This window comes from Periplaneta americana, chromosome 3, assembly GCF_040183065.1.
Source record: "Periplaneta americana isolate PAMFEO1 chromosome 3, P.americana_PAMFEO1_priV1, whole genome shotgun sequence".
NCBI lineage: Eukaryota > Metazoa > Arthropoda > Insecta > Blattodea > Blattidae > Periplaneta > Periplaneta americana.
Window position 1 is genome coordinate 157,279,909 of NC_091119.1, and position 12,701 is coordinate 157,292,609.

The 12,701-nt window shown below is 35.1% G+C and overlaps 1 protein-coding gene across 4 annotated transcripts in view; it reads left to right on the forward strand.

The window, feature by feature from the left end:
• Positions 1-169: 169 nt before the first annotated feature.
• Positions 170-12,701, forward strand: part of pps (protein partner of snf) — a 119,163-nt gene continuing 106,631 nt past the window's right edge. For all 4 annotated transcript variants that reach the window (XM_069822137.1, XM_069822138.1, XM_069822139.1 and 1 more), the window contains exons 1-2: positions 170-307; positions 510-640. In XM_069822137.1, the coding sequence (XP_069678238.1) occupies positions 520-640 (121 nt within the window). In that variant the 5' untranslated portion in view covers positions 170-307; positions 510-519. The remainder of the gene's footprint in view (positions 308-509; positions 641-12,701) is intronic.

Here is a 12,701-nt window from a genome sequence, read left to right on the forward strand (position 1 = left end):
AGGGGGGAGAAATGCTAATGTTAATATGAAATTGTGTATTTTCCAGCCCTTTCCGATGAAATATGATGCGATTTAGCCTGTATAATATTTATTTACATTCCTCATTCGTTAATGATAACTGTTAGATATTGTTCTTGATTTTTAAATCAGTTTTGTGTGCGTAGTGTTGTACACATTTCATTCAAGGTTGGCCGCTGGTTGCGCTTTGTTGCGGTAAAATTCAATATGGCTGATCATAATGTTTGGTGGTGCTTAGTGTTAATATAAGAACGTTTCTTCGGGTCAAGTGTCAGCTGTAATCAAATGAGTAAGTAAATAGTATGGAGACATATTTATATAAATAATAAGGAAAGATGTTTGTTGCATGCTTATTACTGTATTGTATCCAATGTTAGATGTGTACAATCATGTGCAAATCTGTTGACGTTCAATGTTACTCTTTATTTACTGCTTAAATTTAAGTGTATCATCGAAATTTTGTTTTGAACCTGTTGTATATGTAATTCTAGGTAGATCATCATGTCCAGTACGTTTGTGGCTGACACTACTGATGATCATAAGTCGGACAACACGCTCATTATAATTGTAAACAATGATGGCACCGTCTCTGTGGACCAAGAAACGCTCCAGAATCTTATAGGTAAATGTTACATATTTTAAAATTAATAATTAATGCCTTGTTTAAATTATGTCTTAGAGAGTAATTTTACTTATCCCTTACGGTTTTTGCTTTCACGGCAGCAAATTGACATGGCAGAGGATGTAGTAACCACACAAAATCATTATTCTGCTCGTTGTTGATATAGTATATGCGAATGTATGTCTGTATCTGTCTTTTTTAGCTAAGGGAGTTCATATTAAACTAATAGGTTGGGATGAAGTTTCACCTGTGTTACGGTATATTAGGCCCATATATATTCCTTCATCTGCATTTTATCATAAAGCGTCATTATGTACATATAGGCTATAACAATATTATTAAGAGTAGTATGAACGTCATGAAAATTGTTATTGCATCATCTTCACCAGAATGAACTGTACTGATGTCGTTTTGTACATGGGAATACGACAATCATTGTATTAGGGCGTAGGAGAAATGTTAACAAAGTGAATCCCATTGTATTTAACATAGGACAGATGTTAGCAAAGTGAATCCCATCGTAATTATTCGATTATAAAATTAATATACCAGTAGTCTATAGTTAGGAAGTTCACAGTGTCATATTGACAGTGCCTACTCAGTTTTATATGTTGATCACTTTAAATCACGGTAGGGATGAGAAATAGCGGTAGGTATACTTTCCCTATATTTACATGCAGTAATGGATGGAAATAGTTCGCAAGTTCAATACCAGCCGATTATCATACCTAACTTAAATCTCTGTAAGTTGAAAGGAGTATGTGTATCAACCCTACAGCTGCAAATGCAGCGGTGCTAGAATATTACGAAAAAGGGAAAGTATGAAATATTATTTTATTCCCCTAACATAGATCTACGCTTTCTTTCCCATAGAGAGATGTCTTTTTGAGAATGTGAATGTTAACAATTCAATCATAGAACGTCGTCTAGTATTACAAATAGCTACAATTTGTATGACAGTATTAAAAGTTCTATAGTTAACAGTTAGTATGGCATAACTTATGTTTTTTGCTGTAAGTAGGCCTGATACTAATTTCCTAAGTTAGTTAGAATAGATTAGATGAGATAGTGTTGGATTTTCGTAGAGTTTAGAGGATAAATTAATGTGGATAAGGTAGAATATTCACCGATCACTGAACGAATATCGCACACTTTTTATCACTGCCAATGTGGCGCTTAAACCAATTTTCAATATTTTAACACAGCCACAACACATTTCAGTTCTTATTGTACTATATATATGGAATTATCACTACATTAACACATTTAATACATGACAAAACATACACTGAACGAACTAAGTATAATTGAATCGTTGAGTTGGAAAAGGGGTCATGTCCTGAAAAGTAAATTGTTCAGGAGAGACAAAAAACTCTGGACATGACCCCTTCTCCAACTCAATACTAATCTAACGCACACTTCTGTGGACAGGACATGACTCCTTGTTATACCAAATGATGCGTACAGACATAGCAGTCAGGTATCGCCAATAAATGCCATTTTGAAAAATGATGGACTTGACCCCTTTTCCAACTTACCGATTCAATTATTATGAAAGTCACCATATTTTCTTTCTGGAATTACGATCCACTTCCACTAGATGGCAACTGACACGAGTAGCAGGTTCAGCAATGCATGTAAACGAAATGATACTAAACGTGAGGAATGTTACTTACAGGTGTGTAGTATTATGTGACAGTTTAGGTTAAGTTAGGTGTATAGTATTATGAGAGAGGTTAGGTTAGGTTTGATTAGGTGTGTAGTATCATTACTATGTTGGCGACACTGAAACACAGTTACATTAACGAAATATGGCCGTATTCTTCATTCACGCACGATGATTTTCGTATATAAGTAAGGTACGTATTTAGGGCAGGTTGGGTGGGCTTACAGCTCTCCCATTGATTACATCAGTTTCTGCTAATCAATACTATAAATCCAAGGTATTTTATCAAGTTCCTATAATGGCTGGGACATAAGTAACCTTCACCGTTTCTTCTTAGTGACCCAGCCAATTCCTTTTCCTCTTCCTGATCAGTTTCAACATCATTCATTCTTCACCCACTCTTTCCAGCATAGAGACTGGAGGGATAGTTTACGTCCAGAATCTTTAACCGTGGAAAGACACATCATGCCATGTTGCAGTTTTTCTTGGGAAAAGGCTAATTCACACAGGGATAGTTTACAGGAGTCAAGTGCTTGGAGCAAGTCGACTTTCCTTCAACTTTCCCCGTGTGATATGGTCGAGACAGTCAAGTTGTGACTTGGCGGTCAAGCAGAATTTGAGTTGACGACCCGTCAACTTTTGTGTCCACTTTCCCATCACGTGACCAACTTTTCTCCACCACTTCCCTCGTGTGAATGCTAACTTGTAGCAACTTGGCAAGTAGGAAGTTTGTAGTTTTAGGCCTATTGTCGAAGTAAATTAATAATAATTAATAATGAGCGCCCCTAAGTGGAATTTCAACGATATCATAAAGTTTTTGGAAGTGTATGAGAAGTATGAACTTGTATGGAATATACGTGACAAGAATACCTCAATAAAAACAGCGAGAATTATGATTCCAGAAACTACAGAGGTGTGAAAATTATTAGAATAATCTTAATTTTAAAGGTTTTTTAATAGTTTCTTCACAAATATTAATTGACTGATGAATATTGGTATAGCCTATATTACTGTACTGATGTTATGGGAATTCAGAAATTATTATATTATGTTGGCGGAATTGGAAACATAAAAAATTATATGCACAAAACAGATGTAGGCTTATACGTTCATTTGAACCTTCACAACAATATAAACGCAAAGAACAATTTGTTTAAAGCATTTCTTAATTAATTTTTTATGTTTCCAATTCCGCCAACATAATATAATAATTTCTGAATTCCTATAACAATTTATTGTAAAATAAGAAAAATAGCAATGTACAACAATGCTTTCCGGCATTGTTAGTGGTAAATATATCCTACATCAGTATAGCAATATTATATACCAATATTCATCAATTCAATGAATATTAATTTGTGAAGGAACTATTAAAAAAAAACTTTAAAATTAAGATTATTCTAATAATTTTCACACCTTTGTAGTCAGTGAACTCGTGGAACAAGGTTTCGAAAACAACAAGGCACCAATTAGCTGCACACATGCTTTAATATGTGCTAGTGGCATCTTCAGTTTCACCAAACTAAAAATGCTAGTTCACTATTGATTTTTATTAACTATAACAGAATACAAGAATTCAAACACCACTACGAATACAACATTCAGCGCGCGCTTTTTTTCAAGCATGGTTTCAAGTTTAATGTCTCCGTGTGATCACAAATATAGCATCAAGTTAAGAGACTTCAAGCACTTGACTCCTGTAAACTATCCTCGTGTGACTCGGGTTAAAGGTAAATGCAGTAGCTTCCTTTTGTTTTCCGCACACCACTGTCCTTTTACATCTCGTAAAATCGGGAGGGAGGGACAGCGTGAAGGCGAGAAGAGTGAATTTGGCTAATTAGGCCCTCTGGACTTCATTGAAATTCACTGCAAGGGTTAAATATTAGTTCTGTCAGGATTTTTGACCCAATCAAAGATTGGGATATCCCAATTAGCCTTTGCATATATGGCCGCGGATTTTATTATAGTTCCAGTTCAGCATCCTTTGTCACTTTGGTTAAACTAGAGAATAGATACTTACTTTTGTATTTTGCTTACACACTTTCAACTCTTTCCAGCTGTTTCTTCATTCTTACCAACATAGTCTAGTGTCATATTACGAAAGTTTCACGCTAGTGGTCTGTCATATGCTTTGAATGTACAGATTAGATTAGGTTAGTTGAGATGTTTTGGTACATCTTGCATATACTCAAAATTATGTAATAATGTGCCCTTCATTTGGTAACGCTATTGCAAAGATTTACCCAAAAGTTATGTTACGTTAGCTTGGCTTATAAGCAGGGAAAGGATTTATATGTAAATACATATTTACTTATAAAGCTAATATAATTTATATTTTGCATTATCTTTATGTTTCACAATGTGTAGGGTTGAAAAATCCTACTTTTATTTTCCATATTTTTCCATATTTTAGAGTTTAGTACATATTTTCGTTAATTTCCATATATTTTCCATATTTCATATAAAACAGTCCATATTATATTAGGTTTAACAATAAAACAAAACAAAATTCCATTAACTTTTAAAAATACATTTCAACAATAGAGATTTAAACACATGTTCAGTAATCCCTTTAACATCAGAGTTATTTGAAAATTAGCAGTCCTATCAACAATGGGAAAGTAAGTTACAAAACTGTATTAATTTAATTTAAAATTTTTAACAGACTTCAGTTGTGCAGCTCAACAGTTAAATGCCAGTCAGAGTACACATAGGTTCAGTTTTGTAAATCATACTATAAAGACGGTAAATATGCCAAAAGTACGTCATTCAGTCAATTTAAAATCAAAACTAACAAGTTACATTTCAGAATTTAAAGAAGATGGTTTATCAACTGACAATAAAATATTATTTTGTAATTTGTGTCAGTGTGCAGTATCATCTACACAAAAGTTCCTGGTGCAACAACACATTACAACTAGTAAACATCAGGCCAACAAACAACTAAATTCCAAGCAGAGACAATTGTTTTTAACACAACCAACAACATCGAATGTAAGATCTGAGTTTAACATCGACCTGTGCCGTTCTCTCATCTCTGCTGATATTCCTCTCTACAAACTAAAGAATAAGGTCTTCAGGGAATTCCTTGAAAAATATACTCAACATACAATCCCGGATGAGTCAACACTTAGGAAGACGTATGCTCCATCCATCTACGATGAGACAATACAGAAGATAAGAGATGAAATTAAAGATAGTTCAATTTGGGTTTCCATTGATGAGACTCCCGACAAAGAAGGTAGACTTGTTGGTAATGTAGTTATCGGTTTGTTAAGTGAACAATATTCTGAACGAATTCTTTTACATTGTGATGTTCTAGAAAAGTGCAATAACAAAACTATAGTTAAACTGTTCAACGAAGCTATGGGTATCCTGTGGCCAAAGGGTATTATGTACGATAATGTGTTATTCTTTATTAGCGATGCTGCCCCTTATATGGTCAAAGCTGGACAAGCATTCTCTGTTGTATATCCTAAATTGACTCATTTTACTTGTGTGGCGCATGCATTTCATCGTGTGGCAGAAGTGGTCAGAGACAATTTCCCTAAAGTAGATTTGTTGATTTCATCAGTGAAAAAAGTATTTCTCAAAGCTCCCAGTAGAGTTAACGTGTTGAAAGAAATGTACCCTGAAATTCCATTGCCACCAAAGCCAATTTTAACTAGATGGGGTACATGGCTAGAAGCAGTTGAATATTATGCCGAACATATAGACTCTATTAACAATGTTCTCCTTGCATTGGACTCTGAAGATGCAGTCTCAATTGATACTGCGAAAACAGTTACCTGTGACATAAGTGTGAAGAATGACTTAGCTCACATTCAGCATACATTTTCATGCATCATAAAAACGCTCAAAAGTCTCCAAAATAGGCACCTTTCACTATCTGAAAGTTTTGAAATTATAAATAGTACTGTGGAACAACTGAATCGTGGTAGAGGTAAAGTTGCAGATGCAGTAAGAGCTAAGGTGGACACTGTACTTTCAAAAAACCCTGGATATGAAGAACTACAAAAGGTTGTTGCTGTGATGAGTGGTGAATCAACAGTGAAGATTAACTTGGACTTATCCCCAGCAGACATTGTGAAATTGAATTATGTACCAGTTACTTCTTGTGACGTCGAACGCTCTTTTAGTCAGTATAAATCTATCCTCAGAGACAATAGAAGAAGATTCACTTTTCAGCACTTGAAAGAAATGTTTGTAACCTATTGTTATGGTAACAGACAATAAAAATTGTGTTTTGTTGAAACTACATTGGAAGATAAGGTACGTCCATTATATTTTTTGTTTAGTTTGATTAAAATGTACCAATATTTAACGTACATAGTCATTTTTTTATAATTTTAAGTCCATATTTAATTCCATATTTTGGTAAAAATCCATATTTAATTCCATATTTTGGTAAAAATAACTACATATATATTTACATATTTCATATATTTTTAGTCCATATAAATCCGTTCCCTGCTTATAAGGGTCCCTTCAGATGAGGCCACTTTTAGTGGTGCTTTGAACGCATGTCAGTGATGCTGTGAACGCGCATTAGTGGTACTGCTTAATACACTGAATATTTGTAAAGAATATTTTATTCTTCCTGTGAACATGGATGTAGGAGGAGATATACTTTTGGCAACTTTGCTCAGACGGAGAAAGAATAGACGTAAAAATAAGAAGAGTCTGGGTTCGTTCATTAGTTTTGGAAAGACTGAATTGAGGGCTATTTCATACCTTGTTTGACGATAAAAAATATTAATTTAAAATTACGCAAAGAGGGATGATATGGCATAAAATATATTTTTGTTTAGGCTAATATTTAAGAATTCAAAATTAAATATAATTGGCAGTAAACATGAACCATTCATAGCACGTAATTCAACCAATATAGGCCTACTACAAATAGGTTCTGTAGCGTAATTACACAGTCAGAGACCGTGGTGTAGTTGATCCTAGATCAGCTATTTTTTCCATTTATTTACATTATTTTAGTTGCGTTATTTTATTTTAACGTGAAATAAAGGAGATTTTACTACATTAATAATATATCAGTAATTCGCACTAGTCCAGTTATTTAGTTGTCTAGTCTATGGTTACATTATTATTATTATTATTATTATTATTATTATTGTCTGTACTGTCTTACGCATCTGAGACTTGGCCATTGTCGAAGTCAGATGCGACATTATTATGTACATTTGAAAGAAAGATTCTTAGGCAAATCTTTGGACCAGTTAGAGAAAACTGAACATGGAGAAGAAGATATAATTTCGAACTGTATAGATTATATAATGAGCCGGACATTGTTAAATTTATAAAAATAAGAAGATTGGATTGGGCCGGGCATGTTGTGAGAATGCAAGATGATAGGGTTGCGAAGAGAATTTTTAAATTTATTCCGATGGAAAGAAGGAAGGTTGGGAGACCGAGATTGAGATGGGAAGACTGTGTGATGGATGATATCAAGACTTTGGGTGTTAGAAATTGGAGAAGTTTGGCATTGGATAGGGAGGAATGGCGAAAACTTCTGAAGAAGGCCAGGGCCCATGAAGGGCTGTCGTGACATTGATGATGATGATGATGATTATTATTATTATTATTATTATTATTATTATTATTGTCATTCTACATTAATCTGTCGTAACATAGTCTGTATACTGTCGTGATGATGTAGATGCAGGGAATTGGTGGCCTAACAGTCGTCTGTTAGCAGTGCCATGAATGTGCTACTTACGCGCCACTAAAATAGTGGCCTGGCTGTGGCCCGTCTGAAACCTACCATTTAATTCTATGTATCGCAATGAGAAGCGCTAAGTTTAGTGGCTGCCACCAGCTGCAAAGCCAACCACTCAGAGCGTCTGCAGCACTACTGATTCTGTGGTCTGTGTCTGAAGGCCTCCATTTAAATACATTATTCACAAGCGGCAGCACGTTAGCAGTGCTTCTAAAAGTGGCCTCGTCTGAAGGAACTCTAAGACGTCATGACTAGGAAGCGGATTTTTATGTGCTAAAAAATTTTAATATGTTTATTTTTTATGTGCTAAAAAGTACGAAAATATTTGCTAAAAATAAAAAATATTTTTTTTAATATGACAAAAATACCTTACTTAGCTTGAAAAAAAAATGTTACTAGGTACTCGCCAACCACACTTGAATGCTAGTAGTTGGCCGAGAATTGCAGTGAACAACAAAGGTCATCTCCAAATTCTCCATCACAAATGCATGCCTATTATCTCTGAATAACGACTTATACTGTGAAAACGATCTTTCCACATCACAGGACATCAGACGTGCCTATTTAAAGAGAGGAATGTCACAAACACAAACACCGTCAATTTCACCTGCAGGTACATCCTCCAATACTTGAGGAACTTTACACATTTTTTTATATCCACTGTTTTTCCCAAACACATTCTGGAATTTGTCCCTTAGTACTTATACTTCTGAACCTGGTAGCGAGTCTAGTTTAATTTTCACAGCACGCACCTCCCTGTTTGAGACAACAGGTTTTTGGATGTTTCAAGTTTTTATGGTGTCACACAAAAAGCTTAAATTTGCTAATAGGAAAGTAAAATCGTTTTTTAAATAACATCTTTCAGTATATCTTGAAGGATATCGATTGACGAAGTCCGATAACAGGGAATCACAACAAGATATATTGCCTTACTTGATAGACATGAGCGAGAGGCGAGAGATTTAAATTAAATGTTCATGCCCGACTTCTTATCTGTTGTGTTTCACAAACAAAGCATTGAATGAAATCATCTTCAGCAACAATAAACGTTCCTAATTATGTGTTGCAAGATCTCTCCTCCTTGTCCATGTTAATTTATTCTCTAATAATAACACTGATATGCTGTCTAGCAGTTCTCAGAATTTGAGGCAATACTATTACGAAAATGTATCACGGATACACCACACACCACTTAGAAACACGAAGCAACCAAGGATTCTTAAAAAAGATAACGTGAGTGATATAATTAATTTAGTTTTAAAATATTTAAAAGTTCTTGTAAAAAATTATTTAAGTAAAAAACTCCAAGATTTATGTGTTCATAATAGATTTCCTGAAAGTATGTCCTTACATAATTTTTTTCTGAAAATATGTGTTTTTATGTGAAATAAAATTCGGGTTTTAAACTTGAAACTTCATGTTCGGAATTTTTAACTTTGTTAATTGTGTTTTATCACACGCAAAAAGAATATTTAAATACATAGGAATCCGCTCCTTAGTCATGACCCTCTATCCAGCAGTCTGTGAGAAGATGAGTTCAGAGATTTTCAGGCGTTGGAAAGGCCGGTGTTTTTTTTTTTTTTAGTGTCAGTAGTGTGAGGAGCTAAGCTACTGTAATGGCAGACTGAAAAACGAAGTCACATTAAGAAAATTGAGTGTTTATTTCGTTATCATTTGTTCTGGTTTTTTCTTTTTTAGTGCCTATTTCATTAATACAAATTATGCGCATTTCACATAACATCATATCACATGCTTTATATTCCTACATTTTAAAAACACCAGAAGTCCTTGTGGCTTTGTTTATACCCACTTATTCTGCACATGACAAATTAAATACACTTCAATATATATAGTTTCATGGAAGAAAAACTGAGCATGATATCGTGAAGGGAAACAGTGTAAAATAGATTTTAACTAAATCTTATGTTTGTTAATTTCACACTTCCCTACGAACTTTTATAATTTTTATCAATAATTCTTTTATTTGAATGAAATGACTCATATTTGAATATGAAGGAAATTCGAGAAAGTAGTTAAGAAGAAAAGACTGTACAGAGATAGATGGATAAATGATTTGCCATAACCACAATTTCAATATCAGTGCTGATTAATTGATTGATTGATTGATTGATTGATTGATTGATTACAGCATCGAATTCCATTTCCAAATAGATGCTAGTTCCGTTCAGTAATGACATACAGGAAAATTGATGCTTTTATAGAAGGTATTTTGATAAAACTATAGCCTATCGTGACTTCTATTTGTCTCTTTCAAAAATGGCCATATTGAATGGTTTTTCAGAAACGAAAATTGCTGAAAAATGACGGAAAACACAGCTTAAATTTCTAAAACCTAAGTGATCAACGCAAAATACGATATGGAAATCAGTATTGAATAAAAAAAGTCATGAGATTTCGTGGGAAATACCTGGTTGCAAGCAAAATTTGCTTAAACAACATATTAGTAGAAAAGAGAAATGAGTTTACGTATCTTGATTATAACATTTTTTGGTGAAACAGATGTAACTTCTAAAATTTGCAAATACAATAAAACAATGAGAATAATCAACGTGATTATGAAGCCTTCCCTAGTACAGCGACACACAAGAAAATGGAGAGCTCCAGACAAAATTTGTCGAATATTTTTTGCTCATATTGAATTTTGATGCAGAATAACCTTTGGAGTTGAGTGTTGCTAAATAAACTATCGTGTGCCAATCTCTGTTGTGTCCTCCTCTGGTATCGTGGTGGAGAGAGGAGAAATGGGATGGTGGACAAGAGGGCCGAAGCTTTAAGGAAGGTGATGTAGTATTTATGATAATGGGAAAAGTGTTATTAGATAACAATTAGTTTATTAAAAACAAAGTTGTAGGCCTACATGTTTTCCGCTAGTTCATGGGGTAGGGGAAATAAGACTGCTGCAGTAGTAATTTAGCATCTCGTCCTGAGTCTTCGGTATGGAGAGGATTAGAACACACTGCTAGGGTTTCAGATGCAGGAAGAAAGATGTAACGGGAGAGATGGTGTGCGGACAGGGGAACTTGAGAGAGATAAAAATCCAGATTCGAGGTTAGTTCTCGCAACCGAGAGATCAATGAGGGTAGCTAGCTTGTGAGCTATAAATAAGCTTTGAGTTTTAACAAATCAACGAGTCTATGGTCTGTCCAAAACTACTTCCGACCTGACAAATGGCGCCTTTAGCATGTTACCATGGCAACCATTCAAATCAACCAATCACGAGAGACATGTAACATGGTAACGTGACGGTGTTGCCTGGTCTATGTTTACAAGTTGCACGTGAATACCACGGCCTATACCTGTTTTTTTTTAAGATGGGACATGACAGTTAAGTGGCCGAACTTGGAACTACAGTGCTATGTTGCCAATATGGACTACCACGCTGCCAGCTGATGGAAGGTATCAATTGACGTTATGATGGCTGACGTTAAAACATTCATTGACAATTGACGCAAAGGTAAGAAAGCAACACAAAAATCGACAGAGAATCAAAGACGAAACGTACCAATGCTAACACTGTGTGCACAATAAATGTTGCCAAGAGAGCTATTAAGCACTCGCCATGTGGGAACGGTAAGTTTGGCAACTCAACCGTTGTTACCATGGCAACAGGTCTACCATGCTATGTGACATTCAGTTGTTTTTTCGATCGCAACGCTCCTGTCATGGCCCATCTTTAAAAAAAAAAACAAGTATAGTGACGAATATAGTGCCCGGAATGGCTTTGAGTTGTCTGGTTAGCGCGTGCTTCGTGTGAATTAAAAATATTATTTAGTTGTATTATTGTTTTAGTGTATCGATTGCTCTGAACGTATTTCTTCTCAAAAACTAAGAACAGCATTGCGTGAAGATTCTTTTCATCATTGGAGCAAATTGAAAAGTAAAGGTTTGGGAGTTGTTTTCTATTCTCACTGGAAGAAAGGTAATTCGTGGATCTCAACCAAAAAGGGACTTTCGAGCAGTCAGTGGACGCAAGCCATTAAGATGAACTGTAATACAATACCTGTACGTACTCTCCCTGGTAGAACTCTTGACTCAACCCGTTGCAGAAGATGCGACGAGCAAGAAACGCTTCCTCACGTCTTGGGTTTCTGCCATCATGGAGAATTGCTCCAAATCAACAGACATAATACGGTTCGTTCTCTCATCGCAGCTTCAATCCGTCAGAATGCTTCCTATGAGGTTTATGAGGATGTTGGTTGCGTCTCTTCTGATGGCTCTACTAGACGGGCTGATATCATCATAATTGATCGGCAGAAGGATAAGGGTGTCATTCTTGATCCCACAGTCCGTTTTGAGATGCATGAGCAACAGCCACAAGAGGTGTGTCGTGAAAAACAAGTCATATATGAGCCTTGTTGTCAGCATCTTGGAGCACAATACCACATTACACATTGGACAGTTTTTGGGCTCATGTTCGGTGCCCGTGGCACGATCCCACGTGAAACTTTAAATCAACTTAAACAATATAAAATTTCTGATGCAACGATTGATGCCATAGGATCTCACGTGTTAAAATCATCCTTAGCTATAATTAGTAATCATTTGTACCCAACAAAACTTTTATTGTAAATGATTTCCTACGTTTTCTTATCTTAATGTTTTTTATTTTCTTTCCAAATGTCACAAAATTGTTTTGTTTA